The following is a 16,472-nucleotide window of genomic DNA, read 5'->3' as shown; positions in this document are numbered from 1 at the left end:
CCCCTCCAAAATAACAGATTTGCCATAGGCAAGAAAAGTCATATAAATAATAAGTATTACTACTATAGCTATTGCAGCTACAATATTCTGTATGCCTGCTATGTGCCAGGTACAGCACAAGACATTTTATATATTAGGCTGAACTATATGAAACTGTCATTTATAGGTCAAAATCAGCAATTATATATAGTTTAAATAGGTTTTCATTTATTAATTTCAAATTCCATGAGAGAGAAGTCTGTGTAGGTTAATTACATTGCTGTATTTCTATAGCTCACCTATTAAATTGTTATCTTGGGCAAAACTTCAAGGTAACATGAAATTTCTGTTTGGGTAAGATATAAGGCTGTCTGGCAAGTTGGCAGTGCTAAAAATGACAACTGGAAGATACTGCCTACCTATAAAAATGAGTTTGTGCTATTACAATTCAGAGCCCTAATTTTATTGAAAGCTATTCATAGCCATGTGGCTTCATTCTGAGAAAAGCTCAATTTACTAGTTATAACCACTATCTTACTTACAAAGACAGAATCTTCATTCCAAAATAAATATTTTTTTTATCCACTAGAAAGAACAACTGAATATTATACTAATATCTAAAATCTGTCTATCTGGAATGGAATTTCTATTTCTTTAGAAATACCTCATTAAAAGAATCTTTCCCAAAAAAGAACACTGTCTATAAACCAGCTTATTACATCCAATCCAAATAATTTTAAATTCATCTTTTAATAGTAGGTAAGTCCCTAAAGTTTTTTTTTTTATTCTGGCACTTTTCATTCACTACACAGTTCATGTGTAGAATTCACATTCATAAGACATTAATAAAATAGCTTTTAACTATCTTCTAAGTAATTCTATGTTATCTAAAGTGTCATCTAGCAGAAAAAGGCAGGCACTTTGTATGTTACATTAGCAGCAGATGTGAAAGTTTATTTCCAACATTTAAATGCCAACAGAAGTCTCAATGAAACATTAAGAAAAAAAAAAGACAGAAAAATTACCTAAAGTGTTTTTTGGGGAAAAAGAAATTAACATAGAAGAATATGATGATTACATTTAGGAATCAAGGAGTTTAAACAAGTAAATATATAAAAACCTACCAGCTCATTGCTTGTAGATGTGAGTCTTAGTTTTTCTTCAATTTCCTTTCCAATTTTCTGAACAGTTACCTGAGTCTGTTTAATTGCACACTGGGCTCTATGAAGCCTAGAAATAAAAGTTATAGAAAAACTTAAGTGAATTAACTATTAACTTTCAACACTGAACTACAGATATAAAAGGAAGAAATGAGGACAAATCTTCCAGGATAAACGGAATTAATAATGAACCCAAACTGATTGTTTCACAATTTCCAACCATATTTATAATGAAACACAATATGGTCTAAAAGTGCCCGTTCTATACCTGCCTGACTGCCTTTGACACACTGAGAGCTAAAATGAAGAACTCACAGGAGACTGGAAGAGATGTTAGAAAATTATCTAGTCAAATCCTATCATTTTACAGATGAAGAGAAGTTGAGTGGATTGCTAAAGTCACCAGGAGAACATCACTGCTATCAAAGCTTAATATTACTTGTGAGTATCCGTAAAAAGTTTAATAATCTCAATTAAGAAGACTGATTTAAAGTACCAACCAGGTTGAACCAAGGAACAATAAAAAACACTGAGCTATTTTCTTTTTTGGTTGAATTATGGGTTTGTGTTTTTCTTGGTCTCTGTCTTCCAATAAGCGAGGGGGGGGGGAGAGAGTGAGAGAGATTCTTATACATTTACCTATTAAAAGTGGTCAAATTATATTTATTTGTAGATGACACGATTTTCATGTAGAAAATCATTAGGAATCTACAAAACAACTACTATTAACTATAAGTCAGAGGATACAGGTGAATACACAAAACTTCAGTATATTTCTATATATGGGTCAGCAGTTGTGCAATCACAATCACAATCCTTTTGGATGTAAATAAAGAACAAGCTGATACAGTAATTTATACAGAAAAACAAAAAATATCTAGAAGAGATAAACCGATCTTGAAATCTGCCAGATTTCAAAGTTTATTTTAAAAAATATGTTTCCTGATTTTAGACAGGAAGGCAGCGGGGGGGAGGCGAGAGAGGAAGAAACATCGATGTGAGAGGGAAAGACAATCAATTGGTTGCCTCCCATATATGCCCTGACTGCGGATTGAACATGCAACCCAGGTATGTGCCCTGGCAGGAAATCAAACCTTCAGACTTTGGGTGTACAGGATGATGCTCCAACGAAATGAGCCACACTGGCCAGGGCTCAAGGCTTTCTTTTTTATAAAACTACATAATCAAAACAATATGGTACTGGCATAAAGATAAAAAAATAGATAAATGGAATAGAATAAAGAGTATACATATAGACACCTACACATAGGTAACCAATTGAACCTGGGCAAATTTACAGAGAATATAAAGTTTTTAAAATAAATGATGCTAGGACACTGGATAAACATAAGAGAAAAATGAATCTCATTCCCTATATCACAGCACACAAAAGAATTAATTCAAGAAGATCATAGTAAACATAAAAGCTAAAAAATCATAAAACTTCTAGAAGAATACATAGGAAAAATCTCTTGAAACTTCGGGATAGGCAAAAATTTCTTAGAGAAGACACAAAAAGCACCAACCATAAAATTTTAAATGGAGAAACTGGACTTCACCAAAAAAAAAAAAAAAAGAAAGGTATGCTCATCTAAAGATGCCATTAAGAAAATGTAAAAGCATCCCTTTGACTGGAAAAAATATTTGCAAAACATCAATTGACAAAGAATTGTGTTTGGTGTATTTAAAGAATTCTTACAAACCAGTTAACAGAAAGACAACCTCATTAAAAATGAGCAAAAGTGTGTAATATTTCACAAAAGAAGATATAAGAATGGACAATAAGCATAGAAAAACGTGCTCAACATCTTAGTCATCTTGGAAATGCAAATTAAAATGATAATGAAATGCCATTTCACACCTGTTAGAACAGCTAACATTAAAATGACAACACTTGATGGGAGCAAGGATATGGAGGCACTAGAACTTGCATGCAGTACTATCATTTTGAAAACTGTCCCTTATAAAGTCAAACATACATCTAACCTATGACCCAGTATTTCTACTCTTAAGTATTCACTCAAGAAATATATAACATATGTCCACAGGAAGGTTTGTATAAGAATGATCACAGAGGACAGCCCAAATGTCCATCGAACAGGAGAATTAATAAACAAATTGAAATATATAATGAAATTCTACTAAGCAATAAAAGAACGCACCACTGATACAACATATAAATGAATCTCAAAAACATTATATTGAGTGAAAAGAGCCAAAAATAAGAATGTACATCCTGTATGATTCCATTTATACACGGTTCAAGAACAGGTAAAAGCAGTCTATGGTGACAGAAAGCAAGTTGCTAGTTGCCCAGGTGGGGCAGGACTGACGGTAAAGAGCAAGGAGACAAAGGGATTATTGAGATGAGGGAAACTTTCTGCACCTTGACTGGGGTAAGGGATACATGGGTGTACAAGGAATTTAAACTTAAGATCTACTCATTTCACTGTATGTACATTTTACCTCAGCTTTTAAAAATTGGTCAACAATCCTAACCTGAAAGTTATCCTATATATGTGGAGGCTACTTTTATTAAAGACTTAATGGCATCAATACCTCTACCAACATTATTATTATTATTGTTATTACTACACTACACACCAAAAATATTCATGACATACTATGCGTTTTTGGAAGTTGCCTGACAGTTATTAAGGATTTCTTAGGCCATCTCAAAAAAAGTAGCTCCTATTATAGCTAATTTGCTCATGAGATGAGTTACTCAGCAACTTCCTCAGGGCTCCTAAGAAATCCAATAGAATCATCCTACTACCTCTTGCTCTGGGTGTGTATATGTACTTTTTTGAAAGTAATACTCTCTTAGGAAGGTCTAAAGAAATGTAAAAGCAAGGAAAAGCCCTTTGTGATGTGCTCCCAGCACAGTGCAGCCACTTTTCTTGATATTCCTTATCTTGCACACTACACTCCAGCAGTACTGAAGTCCTGACAGTTCTCCAAACACATCGTGCCATTTCTTGCTTCTGCGCCCTTTGAGTGAGCTGTTCTATCTCCCTCCATGTTTTCCTTGTCTTTTAACAGATAAGTACACTCATAATCCATTAAGAGGCAGCTTAAGCATAACCTCTTTTTCAAAGGCCTTTACAGACTATTCCAGACAGGTAGAGGCACTCCTTCTGGAATTCTGTGGCATCACGTATACAGCACCACTAACAAAGATTATGGAACCACACTTAACAGCAACTATTTACTCCCTTGTCTATTTCCTCTCTGAGGGTAAAAAAAAACAAAACACCTCTTTTCTTGTACATTCCCAGGGCATAGCAGAGAACAGGGCACAAAGTAGGCACTCAAAAAGTTTTTGCTGACTGAATGTCTGCTACTGCCTTATTATAAAAACACAGCACCAAGATTTAATTGTTTATTTATTTTATTTTATTTTTCAAATACATTTGTCTCCATTTTCCCACCATCACTTTCCCCAGACTTAAATTATTTTTTAGTGAATAGTGAGAAATTGAAAGATTAACATGGTAGTTTTCTGTATTTATAATTTCAATATAATATATTCAATACAAAGAGCACACAAATTAAAGACCACTCATTCTGATAGGGAAACATTTTTACTAAAAACATTATCATAATTCTAACAACGATAGGCATTATCACTCTAGAACAGAAATCAACAAAATAGCCTGTTACTTTAAAAGAGGGAAAATGCTGCCTAAAACTCACTGGTACTATGCAAACAACCTTGTCAAACGGTAAAGACTTTAAAAATAAAAATGATTCATGACCATAATTAATGTATGACTTCAACTATTTGGCTCTCACTGCCCCAGACGCTTTCTGATCTTACCTTAGGGGCTTAAAACACACAGACAGAGTCACATTTCCTCCAATCTTCAGTGTTATCCAAATAGACTTTCAGAGCCCCTGCTACATCAAGACAGAGCTAATAACGTCCCCCTTTCAAACCCAACAGGAGAATAAAAGTTTGAAGTGTTTAGGCTTTTAGGCATAACATGGGACATCCTGATTCCCCTGAGCCTGAGGAGGTGAAAAATTAACAAGAAAAGAAACAACTGTTTTACCTCCAAACCAGCTAGCCAGTTTCAGAGGAATGTTTCTCAATTTTGCAAACTATGAAATGATACTGTAATGCAAGAAATATATATCACCCAGTCATCTGGGTGACTGGTCAGTTACAACACTAACACTCTTAAGCTGAAATAAAACTCATCATCACTGGTGTGGCAAAGAGGGATCAAGTAGCTATTTGAAAGGTATTCTGATTATAGCAAATAATCAGAATATAGCATCCCTATTACTTAATATGATTTGAGATAACAGTAAAATTGAAGCCAGGTTAAAAAATAATGGTTTGCAGTTAGATATTGCTGTGAATGTAAAGAAACATTGAATAAAAGGTATTATATCCAAAAAAATATTAATAAACACTGAGAAAAACCGATGAGATATTAACAATAATCTCAGTAAAGGAGAAGTTAAATTTTTATCTACTTAGTGTTGCTCTGGTCATATCTGAAACGCTGCATTCAATTTTAAGATGAAGAATAACAAATTAGAACACCTACAAAGGCAGTGATGTATAGGAGCCTATTGAGAAAAATAGATACCTTATCATTAATGGCTTTGTATTCCTTATGAAGAAGCCTAGACTTTTATTCTGAAGGTATTCAATAACCATTAAAAAGTTTTCAGTTGGGAAAGATTTCATTGCATTTGCACTCTAAAAATATCTTCCTGTAACAAGGTGAATGGGACACTAGGAAACGACAGTAAACAGAAAGGCTAGTGTGAGGTTACTGCAACAGTTTTAGCAAACATTAGGCACTGTCCTAAATTAAAAGAGTAACAGTGGGGATGGGGTAGATGCAAAAAGTGAGAAAGAACAAGAGATAAACACTAATGTCTAGCCCTTGACCAGGTAGTTCAGATGGTTAGAGCGTTGTCCCTATACACCAAGGTTGCAGGCCAGGGCACACACAAGGATCAACCAATGTATTGTGTAAATAGGTAGAACAACGAATCGATGTTTCTCCGTTTCTCTCTCTCTCTCTCTCTCTCTCTCTGCCTTTCTTTCTCTCTTCCCCCCTCCATCTATCTCTCCCTTCTAATATCAAAAAGTAAAAAACTTTTTTTAAAAAGACTGATGCCTAAAAATAAACTACCAACATCAAAAATGCAGAGACATCACTACAGATCCTATAGACATTTAAAGGGAATTAAGGGAAAAGTATGAACAATGTGCCAATAAATTCAACAACTTCGATGAAATAGTTAAATTGCTAAAAGCTGCAAGTTTCTAAAACAAACTGAATAGCTGTTATCAGTTAAAGAAACTACACTGGTAGTTAAATACCTTCTCACATAGAAAACTCTATTTCCAATGGCTTCACTGGTAAAACACTAGTCTTAACAAAATTCTTCCAAGAAGAGGGAACACTTTTCAATTATTTTATGAGGCCAGAATTACCCTGATACCAAAATATGACAACAACATGACAAGAAAACAGAATTATATACAAATATCACAAATGAATATAAATTCATGAGAGTATTAAGGAGAAAAATTATATAATTATTTCAAAAGATACCCCCCAAAAAACATTAGGTAAAATGATTAAAAACAAAAAACCCTCAACAAATTAAGCTTCCTCAATCTGGGAAGGGTTTATACAAAGAAATCTATAGCTAATGTTATACTCAAGATAAAAAATAAGTAAAGATGTCTACTTTCACCACTCTATTCAACACTGTATTCAAGGTCCAAACCATTTTAACAAGGAAATATAAAGAACTCACAAATATCGAAACAGAAGAAACAAAAATGTCTATTCACAGATGCTATAACTGTGAACAGAGAAAAATTTTTAGAAGTCTACAAATTAATAAATAAATTTAGCAAGATAACAAGATTCCAAATTAAAATACACAAGTTGACTGGTATTTTTACATAGTACCAACAAATAACTAGAAATGATTCTAATGAAAAATGTGAAAGACCTATACACTAAAACATAAAATATAAAACAATACTGAAAGAAATTTAAAAAACACCTAAACAAATGGAGACATACCATTTCACAGATTGAGAGACTCAGTGTTGTTACGAAGACAAGTCTCTACCAGAGTGATCATTTCATAAGTTATATAAATGTCAAATCACTATATTGTCCATTCACTATGTTGTATGCCTGTGCCAACTATAACTGAAAGAATTTTTTTAGTTTTTAAAAAGAAATAAAAAGCCAAGGTCTTCCTTAAATTTATCTATATAATCAATGCAATCCCAATCAAAACCCCAGCAGTCTTTTCTTTCTAATTGACAAGCTAATTCTAAAATTGATATGAATACATAAAAGTTGTAGAGTAGCCAAATAAATGTTGAAGAAGAACAAAACTGAAGGGTTTACAGTACCAGATATTATGACTTATCATGATGCTACACTTTGTAAAGCAGTAGTAGTTGCATAAAGCTAAACAAATAGATAGATAAAAATAGAATTCAGGTTATAGAACCAGACCTATTCAAATACAGGGTGGGGAAAAAGTAGGTTTACAGTTGTTTATATGGAAAGTAATAAAATAATAAATAATAATATAAGAATAAACTGTTCTGTATTCTCACAACTCTAAACCTACTTTGGCCTTACTCTGTATAATCAATTTATTTTCTGATTAGGGAAAGAAAAGATGTGTCAACAAATGACACTGAAATAACTATGCAGGTTGATAAGTTATTAAGCAATTACAAATCTTCATATGTGTACTATCATCTAGCTTCTTTTGCTCCCAAAGTTTTCATTACCCAGCTTGTCCAACACCTTACTAGAGTTATTATCTGGGTCTACAAATCTAATTACACTTTCAAAATGGAGACTTCAGTCTGAGATAAGTTGTTCTTGGGAATGGCTCACTAAAGGGCAAAGGACTTAAGTTTCAATTTGAAGAAAGGGTAGATGAGGCTCTGACAACCGTACAGAAGGGAATAGCCAGTCAGGACACTGGGAATAGATTTTCAAAGTCATTCAAGAAACAGAGTGCACTGCATGTTCAGAAGAAGAAGTAGATGGTGTGCCAAAGCAAAGGGTGCAGGAGAGCAATGTCATGAGAGGCAGTCTGGTAATGTTGATCAGAGTCAATTTGCTGTGCTTTTTTTTTTTAATGCTTGAGAAATCCTTTTCATCTCCACATCACCTACAGCAGTCTTGGACACATGGGAATCACTCAAACACTTGTTGATGGGTTTATTAAATATGATAGTTTCCCAAAACACCAGAAGTCTACCCTAAAACCTGTTTCTACATTCCTCTGTCTAGACCATGAACAGAGCTGAGAAGAACACACAGTCTCATGATAATAGAATCAAATAAAACAGAACATTACTTATGAAATTAACATACTCTCATGGAAAAGTAAATGGTAACACTGTGTGTGGGAAAAGTTATATTGAGGAGATGGTAGTTGGTATAAAAGCATGGAACAATAAGGGTGTCTAACCAACATGTGACCCCCCCCCACCAAACTAACAAATAACACTGATGAAGTAACAATTACATGATAATCAACTCTTCAGATTTCCAATTTACATCTCATATAACTCATTTCAGGCAAGAAGAACCACATTTGGCATAAGAGCAGGCCAAATCCTTTCCAGACTTTTTCATAATACTATCCATGTGCTAAAATGCAAGTTTAATTTAAAATATATTCATGTATCATAAATATACTTGAAAAAGTACATTATATACAAAAGTACTTCAGAATTAGAAATAAGAAAGGGGACAAACTATGATTTGGGCAAGATGTTAAAAATTAAAAGAAATACTATATACAACTTTATGCCAATAAACTAAAAAGTCTAGGAAAAGAAAATGATTTTCTAAAAACACTATAAATTGCCATGTTGTCTTAACCAGGGAATGAAAACCTGAATAGAACAATAACTATACAATAAACAACCATACAAATACAGTAAAGTTACAGGATACACAATGTACAAAAATCTATTGCATTCATATATCATAATAAAATTTCAGAAAAAGAAATAAAAAATAATTCCTTTTGCTATTGCAAGAAATATAATAAAATACCTAGGAAAATATAATAAGTATAATAAATATATGTAATATATTTATATAATATATAATATATATAATGTATAAAAATAAATTAATATAATAAAAACCTAGGAAAGAAACTTAACAAAAGATCTGAAGGACCTATACACTAAAAAGTATAAGACATTATTAAAAGAAATTGAAAAAGACACAAAGAAATATGAAGAAATTCTGTGTTCATGTATTGGAAGAATCAGCATAGTTAAAATGGCCATATTACCCAAAGCGATACACAGATTTAACACAATTTCCATCAAAATCCCAATGGGTTTTTTTTTTTTAAAGTAATAGAACAAAACATCATCAGATTTGTATGGAACCACAAAAAACCCTGCAGAGCCAAAGCAACCCTGAAAAAAAAGAACAAAGCTGGAGGTATCACATTATACTACAAAGTGATAATAATCAAAACAGCATGGTACTGGCAGAAAAACAGACACACAGACCATGGAACAGAATTGAGAGCCCAGAAATAAACTTGCATTTACACTGGCACTGAATTTTTGACAAAGGAGCCAAAAACATACAATGAAGAAAAGAAAGACTCCTCAAGAAATGATGTTAGGAAAATTGGAAAGCCACATCCAATAGAATGAAACTAGTATGCTATTTGCCACCATACACAAAAATTACCTCAAAATGGATCAAAGACCTAAATATAACACAGGAAACAATAAAATACATAGAAGATACATGATTTGGTACCTGTTTTCTCAAAAATGTTAGAGAAGATTTTATGAATCTGACCTCAAAGGCAAGGGAAGTAAAAGCAAAAATAAATGAATATATTAACTAAAAAACTTCTGCATAGCAAAACAGACCGCCAACAAAACAAAAAGGCAACCAATCAAATGGGAGAAGATATTTGCAAACAACACTTCCCATACTGGGTTAATATCCAAACTACAGGGTCCAGCAGAAGTAAGACCTGCATAAGTGTAGCAGGTAGAGTAATAATATGGCTGTAATAATTTATAATTTTAACTTGAATATTTCACCTTAAATGTCATATGGTGTGTTTGAGAGTGATATTGTTATGTTACAGAATCGTATGCTTATGATTTTGTAACAAAAGATTTTGTAATAAAAAGGGGTGTAATTTGTGCCAGACCCTGTGTATTAAGAAATCATACAACTCAACAACAACAAACAAACAATATTATTTAAAAAATGGGCAGAGGACCTGAACACTTATTCCAAGAAGACAAACAAATGGACAATAGAGATATGAAAAGATACTCAACTAGCTATTAGGGAAATGTAAATCAAATCACAATGAGATACAACCTCACACCTATTACAATGGCTATATCAAAAAGACAAGTAATAACAAGTGTTTGAGAAGTTGCAAAGGAAAAAAAGCCCTCATATGCTGCTGGTGGGAATGTAAACTAGTAAGAGCCACTATGGAAAAAAGTCTGGTGGTTCCTCAAAAAATTAACAGTAGAGTTTCCATATGACCGAAAAATTCCTCTTCTAGATATCTAACTGAAAAATTTGAAAACATTTATTTATAAAGATATATGTACTGCTAAGTGCATATTGTGATCAAGACATGGGAACAACCATGGTGTCCTTATTTAGATGACTCCGTAAAAATGTGGTACATATATACAATTGAATACTAGTATTCAGCCACGAGAAAAGATGAAATCGTGCCATTTGTGACAGCATGGATGGATGTGAGAATATCATGCTAAGTGAAATAAGTCAGAGAGAAAAAAATCAAGAACTGCATGATTTCACTCACATATGGGACATAAAACTGAAAGCAAAAAATTAACAAAGACAGAAAAACAAAAAACTCTATAGGCAGGTAACAGTATGGCAGTTACCAGATGGGAAAAAGGGTTAAGGGAGGTAGGAAATGGGAATCAAATTTGTGGTGATGGAAGGACACTTGACGTTGGGTGGTGAACACACAATGCAATATACAGATGATGTATTACAGAATTCTACACTCAAAACCTAGTTTTATTAACCAATGTCACCCCAATAAATTTAATAAGTTTTGTAAAAGAAGTCAATTTCATAATTATAAAGAAGTCAGTTTGTTAAGAGGACTTAATTCTAGCCATGGCTGTTTGACTCAGTGGGTTAGCCATCATCTTGCAAAGCATAAAGTCACTGGTTTGATTCCAGTTGGGGCACATGCCTGGGTTGCGAGGTGAGTCCCAAGCCCAGGGCACATACGAAACGCAACCAATTGGTCTTTCTCTCTCACATCAATGCTCCTCTCCCTCTCTTTCTCCCTCCCTTCCCCCGTCTCTAACATCAAAATAAAATAAAAATTTAAGAAAAGAGGATATAATTCTAAATGTTTATAAACCTACAAATAGCTCGAAAATGCATGAAACAAAATGTGACATGATAGAGCTGTAAGGTGAAACAGGCAAATCCACAACCGTAAGAGAGATTTTAACAGCCCTCTCTGAAGAAACAACAACAACAAAAACAGACAGAAAATAAGGATAAAGAACACCTGAACAACAAAGTTGACCTGATTAACATTTGTAGAACACTCCACTTAACATTTTTTCAAGTGCACATGAAATGTGTAACATTAGAAAACATATTCTGAACCACAACACAAGTCTCAATAAATGTAAAAGAATTCAAGCAATACAATGTTAACTTCTCTCATCACAATAAAAGTTAATTAGAAATCTCTTTTTTAAATCTGGAAAATATACAAATATGTGAAAACCAAATAACAAAGTTCTAACAAAATACATAAATATGTGAAAACCAAATAACAAAGTTCTAAATAACCCATGAATCAAAAATATATCAAACAGAAAATTAGCAAGTATTTTTAAGTGAATGAAAATGAAAACACAACACATCAAAATGCATGAAATGCAGCTAATGTAGAGAGAATTTATAGTACTAAAACCATATGTTAGAAAACTAGAAAAACATCAAACAATAATCTCAGCTTTCAAGATAAAAAAGCTAGACTAAAAAGTGCAAATTAAACTCAAAGTTGGCAAGAAAGGAAATAATAAATATCAGAACTGAGATCAATGAAATAGAAAACAAAAGCAACAGAGAATAATCAATGATATCAAAACCTATTTCTTTGAGATCAGTAATATTGGTAAACCTTGAGCTAGAGTAACAAGGAAAAAAAGACCCAAATTACCCATAGCAGGATAAAAGAAACAACTTTACCAATTCTACAGACATGAAATTTTACTACATAGATAAAATGGACAAATTCCTCAAAAGAGACAAACTACCAAAGCTTACTAAGTAAGAAATAGATAACCTAAATAGTCTTATATCTAAGAAATTTAATTTTAGTGAAAATCTTCCTACAAAGAAAATTTCTGGTCCAGGTGGCTTCACTGTGAGCTCTACCAGAAATGTAAAGAACAAAGAATACCGACTCAACACAATCTCTCTCATAAAATTGAAGTGGGACTATTTCTCGATTCATTCTACGGTGCCCAACAAGGAATCAACTGTGGAGGCACATCCAGATTTTTTCCAGTTTTTGACTAACAGAAATAAAGATCTTATAAACATTTGTACACAAATCTTTATTTGGACATAAGCTTTCATTTCTCTTGGAGAAAAACCTAGGAGTAGAATGGCTGAGTCATACAACAGTTATAAGTAATTTGGAATATCCATACAATGAAATATGACTTAGCAACAAAAAGAAATGAACTACAGTTGGCCCTTGAACAATACAGGTTTGAACTGCATGGTTCCACTTAAACACAGTATTTTGAACAAATAACATGGACAAATCTCAAAACGATTATCTAGAGATATAGAAGGCAGACAAAAAAGGACACATACTATATCATTCTACTTAGGAAATTCAAACTAATCTATGGTGATAAAAGCATAGAAAAGGAGAAAGAACAAGTGGGAAGAAGAGATTACCAAGGGCACAAATACACTTGTACAGCTGTTGGATATGTTCATGGTCTTAATCATGGTGATAGTTTCATGTATGTTTGTATAACAAAACTTACCAAACTGCACACGTTAACTATGTGAAGTTTATTATATCAGGTACATGTTATTAAAGCTGTTCTTTTTTAATCCTTAGCACAGAATTCAAGATTCTTCATCTCCATTAATTCTTACAGAGGTATGCCACTAGCTCTGTGGACACAGACATCGTGGTACTTTCCTAAAAACTACAGTAAGAAATTCACCAAATATTTATTAGACACCCTCAAATATCCCATTCATCCTTACAATAACTATATACTCAGAACATGAGTACTAAACAGTGCTGAGCTAGATGCTAAGAGCGGTGCAAAGATAAATTAGATCTGATATTATCCAACAAGCTCTTTAAAATATTTAACTGTTTACTGGCAATAGGAAACAATGGTCTTTCTCAACTTCGGACCCCTCATTTATAGACATGCATACCGACACAAGCACATACGAGGTCTGCAGGAAAAAGCCCAACCACTGTTAATGTAATGAGAATGGTTTGTGCAACACTGATGTAATCTGGCAGCCAAGGAGAGTGGACTGGAATGCACATGTGTGAACAATGGCGACTTTACTGTACTAGTCAGTGGGGGTGGTAGACACCATTGAATGAGCATGTGCACTGTGCAGCATTCACATTCAAAATGACTGAGTGAGGAAAGCAACGAATCTGCATCAAATTTTGCATTTAAGCTTGAACATTACTTCATAGAAATTATTCAGATGATTCAGAAAGCCGCAGATATGGGCAACTGGTGATTAAAAGTTTCATCATGACAATGTGCCTGCTCACACATCACATCTTGTGCAGAATTTTTTGGCAAAACACCCATTCACCCAGATGACTCAGCCCCACTGCAGCCCAGATTTGGCACCCCGAGACTTCTGGCTTTTCCCAAAACTAAAATCATCTTTGATAGGGAAGAGATTTCAGACCTTTGATGAGATTTAAGAAAATATGACAGGGCAGCTAATGGCAACTGAAAGAACTGCGTAAGGTCCTAAGGTGCTACTTTGAAGGGAACTGAGGCATCATTGTCCTATGTACAATGTATCTTGTATCTTCTTCAATAAATGCCTCTATTTTTTATATTACATGGACGGATGCTTTCTGGACAGATGTCATACACATGTCTCTACAAAACCGATGCAACATTTTGCTCTATATTTTAAATATACTTGATCACCAGCCTGGTGATCCTTATTCACCATTATTATGTGCATTATGAACACATGAGGTGAGTGTTTTACAATTTACTCAAATATTTTGAGATAAGCAGCTTATGGCAGCATGTCTTTCACCATTATATAGTTTTATCATCTATGAACTATGCACAGTTCCTTAAAAACCACATTAATGTTCCTAATGAAAATATCAACACTTGCAATAGTTAAGGTGAAAAGACTAGATAACAATAAAGCAGGATTTAGTATAGTTAGGACCCCACGTTAGCCACCATCTCTATCCAAGTAGATTGTTTTACCAATCACACCTACCTCATGTATAGGGCTATATGACGAAAATAATCTGCTTTAAAGAAAAAAAGCCAAAAAAAACTTAGTTCTAGGACATAGCAGGGAAAGGGTGGAAGCCTGACCCAGAATGTATGAGCCTGAGCAAGGACACAGGAGAATCCAAACAGAGGCAGGAGGATCATGGCTCGTTGCAGGGGATAGAACCTCAGTGGGGTAAAGATGACGTTTCCACGGTAGTGGTGGGACAGCAGCAGCAACCGGAGACTGATTACATGCGGAAGGAGCTGATCTAGAAGGTAAATATACTGAAGATGACGGGAAGCCAGGTTTCTCAGTTTTGGAAAGGGGAGTCACAAATACAGAAAGAAAACTAAAATGAACCTGTGACATTGAATTGAAATTGAAGCTATCTCTGTGAACCAATGGTTTGGACATAGATAGGTATGGAGGTAAATAGATAGGTAAAGAGGTAATTAGACAGACAGATGGATGATAAAAACAACAGATGAGTGTATGTGTATACAGGAATGTATACTCGCACATATTTCCTAGCTCTTTCCACTGAGGGCCTGGGAGCAGTAACTCCCCAGTTGCAAAGAACACATAGAGACCCAGATCTCAGTTTCTAAAAAACTGTTCTTCACTGAAAGAAACCAAAGCTCCTTAGAGGAATGACTAATTCTAATGTAAGACAAAGGAAATATATGGAATGTGTTGTTCCAGAAAGTAGGGAAGTGCTCAAAGAGTGATGAAGATAGGTTATAAGAAAACGGAAACTAGCTTGAAAAGGTCCCCATAGCCAAACCTGGAATAATTTTAATATCAAAATAAATAATTACAGTAACAGATTATATAATGTATTGGTAAAAGAGGAATCCATGAATACATACTGATATAAATAAATAAAGAAAAGGAAGCTTTTCCTTACAGAGGATAAACTGGCAAGTATAGAAGAGATGATAGAATCAGAAAATAACCATGCGACAACCATCATTTTAATAATTAATTTAGCCAGCAAACAGAAATATATGTTAAAACTAATGGGTGGGAATTTGATGAGGAATATTTACACAGTCTAAAAACACCTCTCCATAAAATACAGATTGCAAAGTCCAAAAGACTAACTTTACAGAGAAAAGCCTTGACAGACACAGCTCTAATCTAAAGTAGTCACAGTTAACATCACTAGTAAAATAGGACAAATTAAGATGGTGTACCATTTGGTAGGATGGAAGAACACATCACTTGTATAATTTCCCTTCCAAAAAATATATAACCTGAATCTCTTCATGAGGAAACATCAAACAAACCAAAAGTGAGGAACATTACCAAATAAACGGCCTAAAATCATTTGATATGCCAAGGTCATAAAAGACAAGGAAATACTGAGGAATTTTTCAGACTGACAGAGAATAAAGAAAAATGACCCCTAAATGCAACACATGACCCTGGACAGAATCCTTTTGTTATAAAGGACATGGACACAGTTGCAGAAACTTAAATGTGGTGTATGAATTAGATGGCAGTAATGTGTCAATGTTAATGTCCTCATTTTGATGGCTGTATTATTATTCTGATAATAAGTATTGTTAAAAAGTATTTTATTTGTAGAAAATGTGCACTAATTTAATAAGGAGTGATAAGGAATCATCTTTCTAATTTGCTCACAGATGGCAAAAGTGGGGAAAGCTCTTTACTGGAAGGAGGAAGCAGTATCACAAATCAACATTCTTTCACAAGGCGACCAGTCCAGTCTCTGATTCTACAGAAATAAAGGTAAACGGAA

General features: G+C 33.8%; 1 protein-coding gene across 4 annotated transcripts in view; it reads right to left on the bottom strand.

The window, feature by feature from the left end:
- The window catches only part of UVRAG (UV radiation resistance associated), a 264,247-nt gene that overhangs the window by 156,654 nt on the left and 91,121 nt on the right, over positions 1 to 16,472 (bottom strand). For all 4 annotated transcript variants that reach the window (XM_054576288.1, XM_054576290.1, XM_054576289.1 and 1 more), the window contains one exon: positions 1,104 to 1,209. In XM_054576288.1, the coding sequence (XP_054432263.1) occupies positions 1,104 to 1,209 (106 nt within the window). The remainder of the gene's footprint in view (positions 1 to 1,103; positions 1,210 to 16,472) is intronic.

The sequence above is a fragment of the Pteronotus mesoamericanus genome, unplaced genomic scaffold (genome assembly GCF_021234165.1).
Source record: "Pteronotus mesoamericanus isolate MK-2021 breed Mesoamerican mustached bat unplaced genomic scaffold, CSHL_Meso_final contig_33, whole genome shotgun sequence".
In the NCBI taxonomy this organism is placed as follows: Eukaryota; Metazoa; Chordata; class Mammalia; order Chiroptera; family Mormoopidae; genus Pteronotus; species Pteronotus mesoamericanus.
The sequence above is the reverse complement of the archived record's forward strand: the minus strand, read 5'-3'. Positions and strand labels throughout refer to the sequence as shown.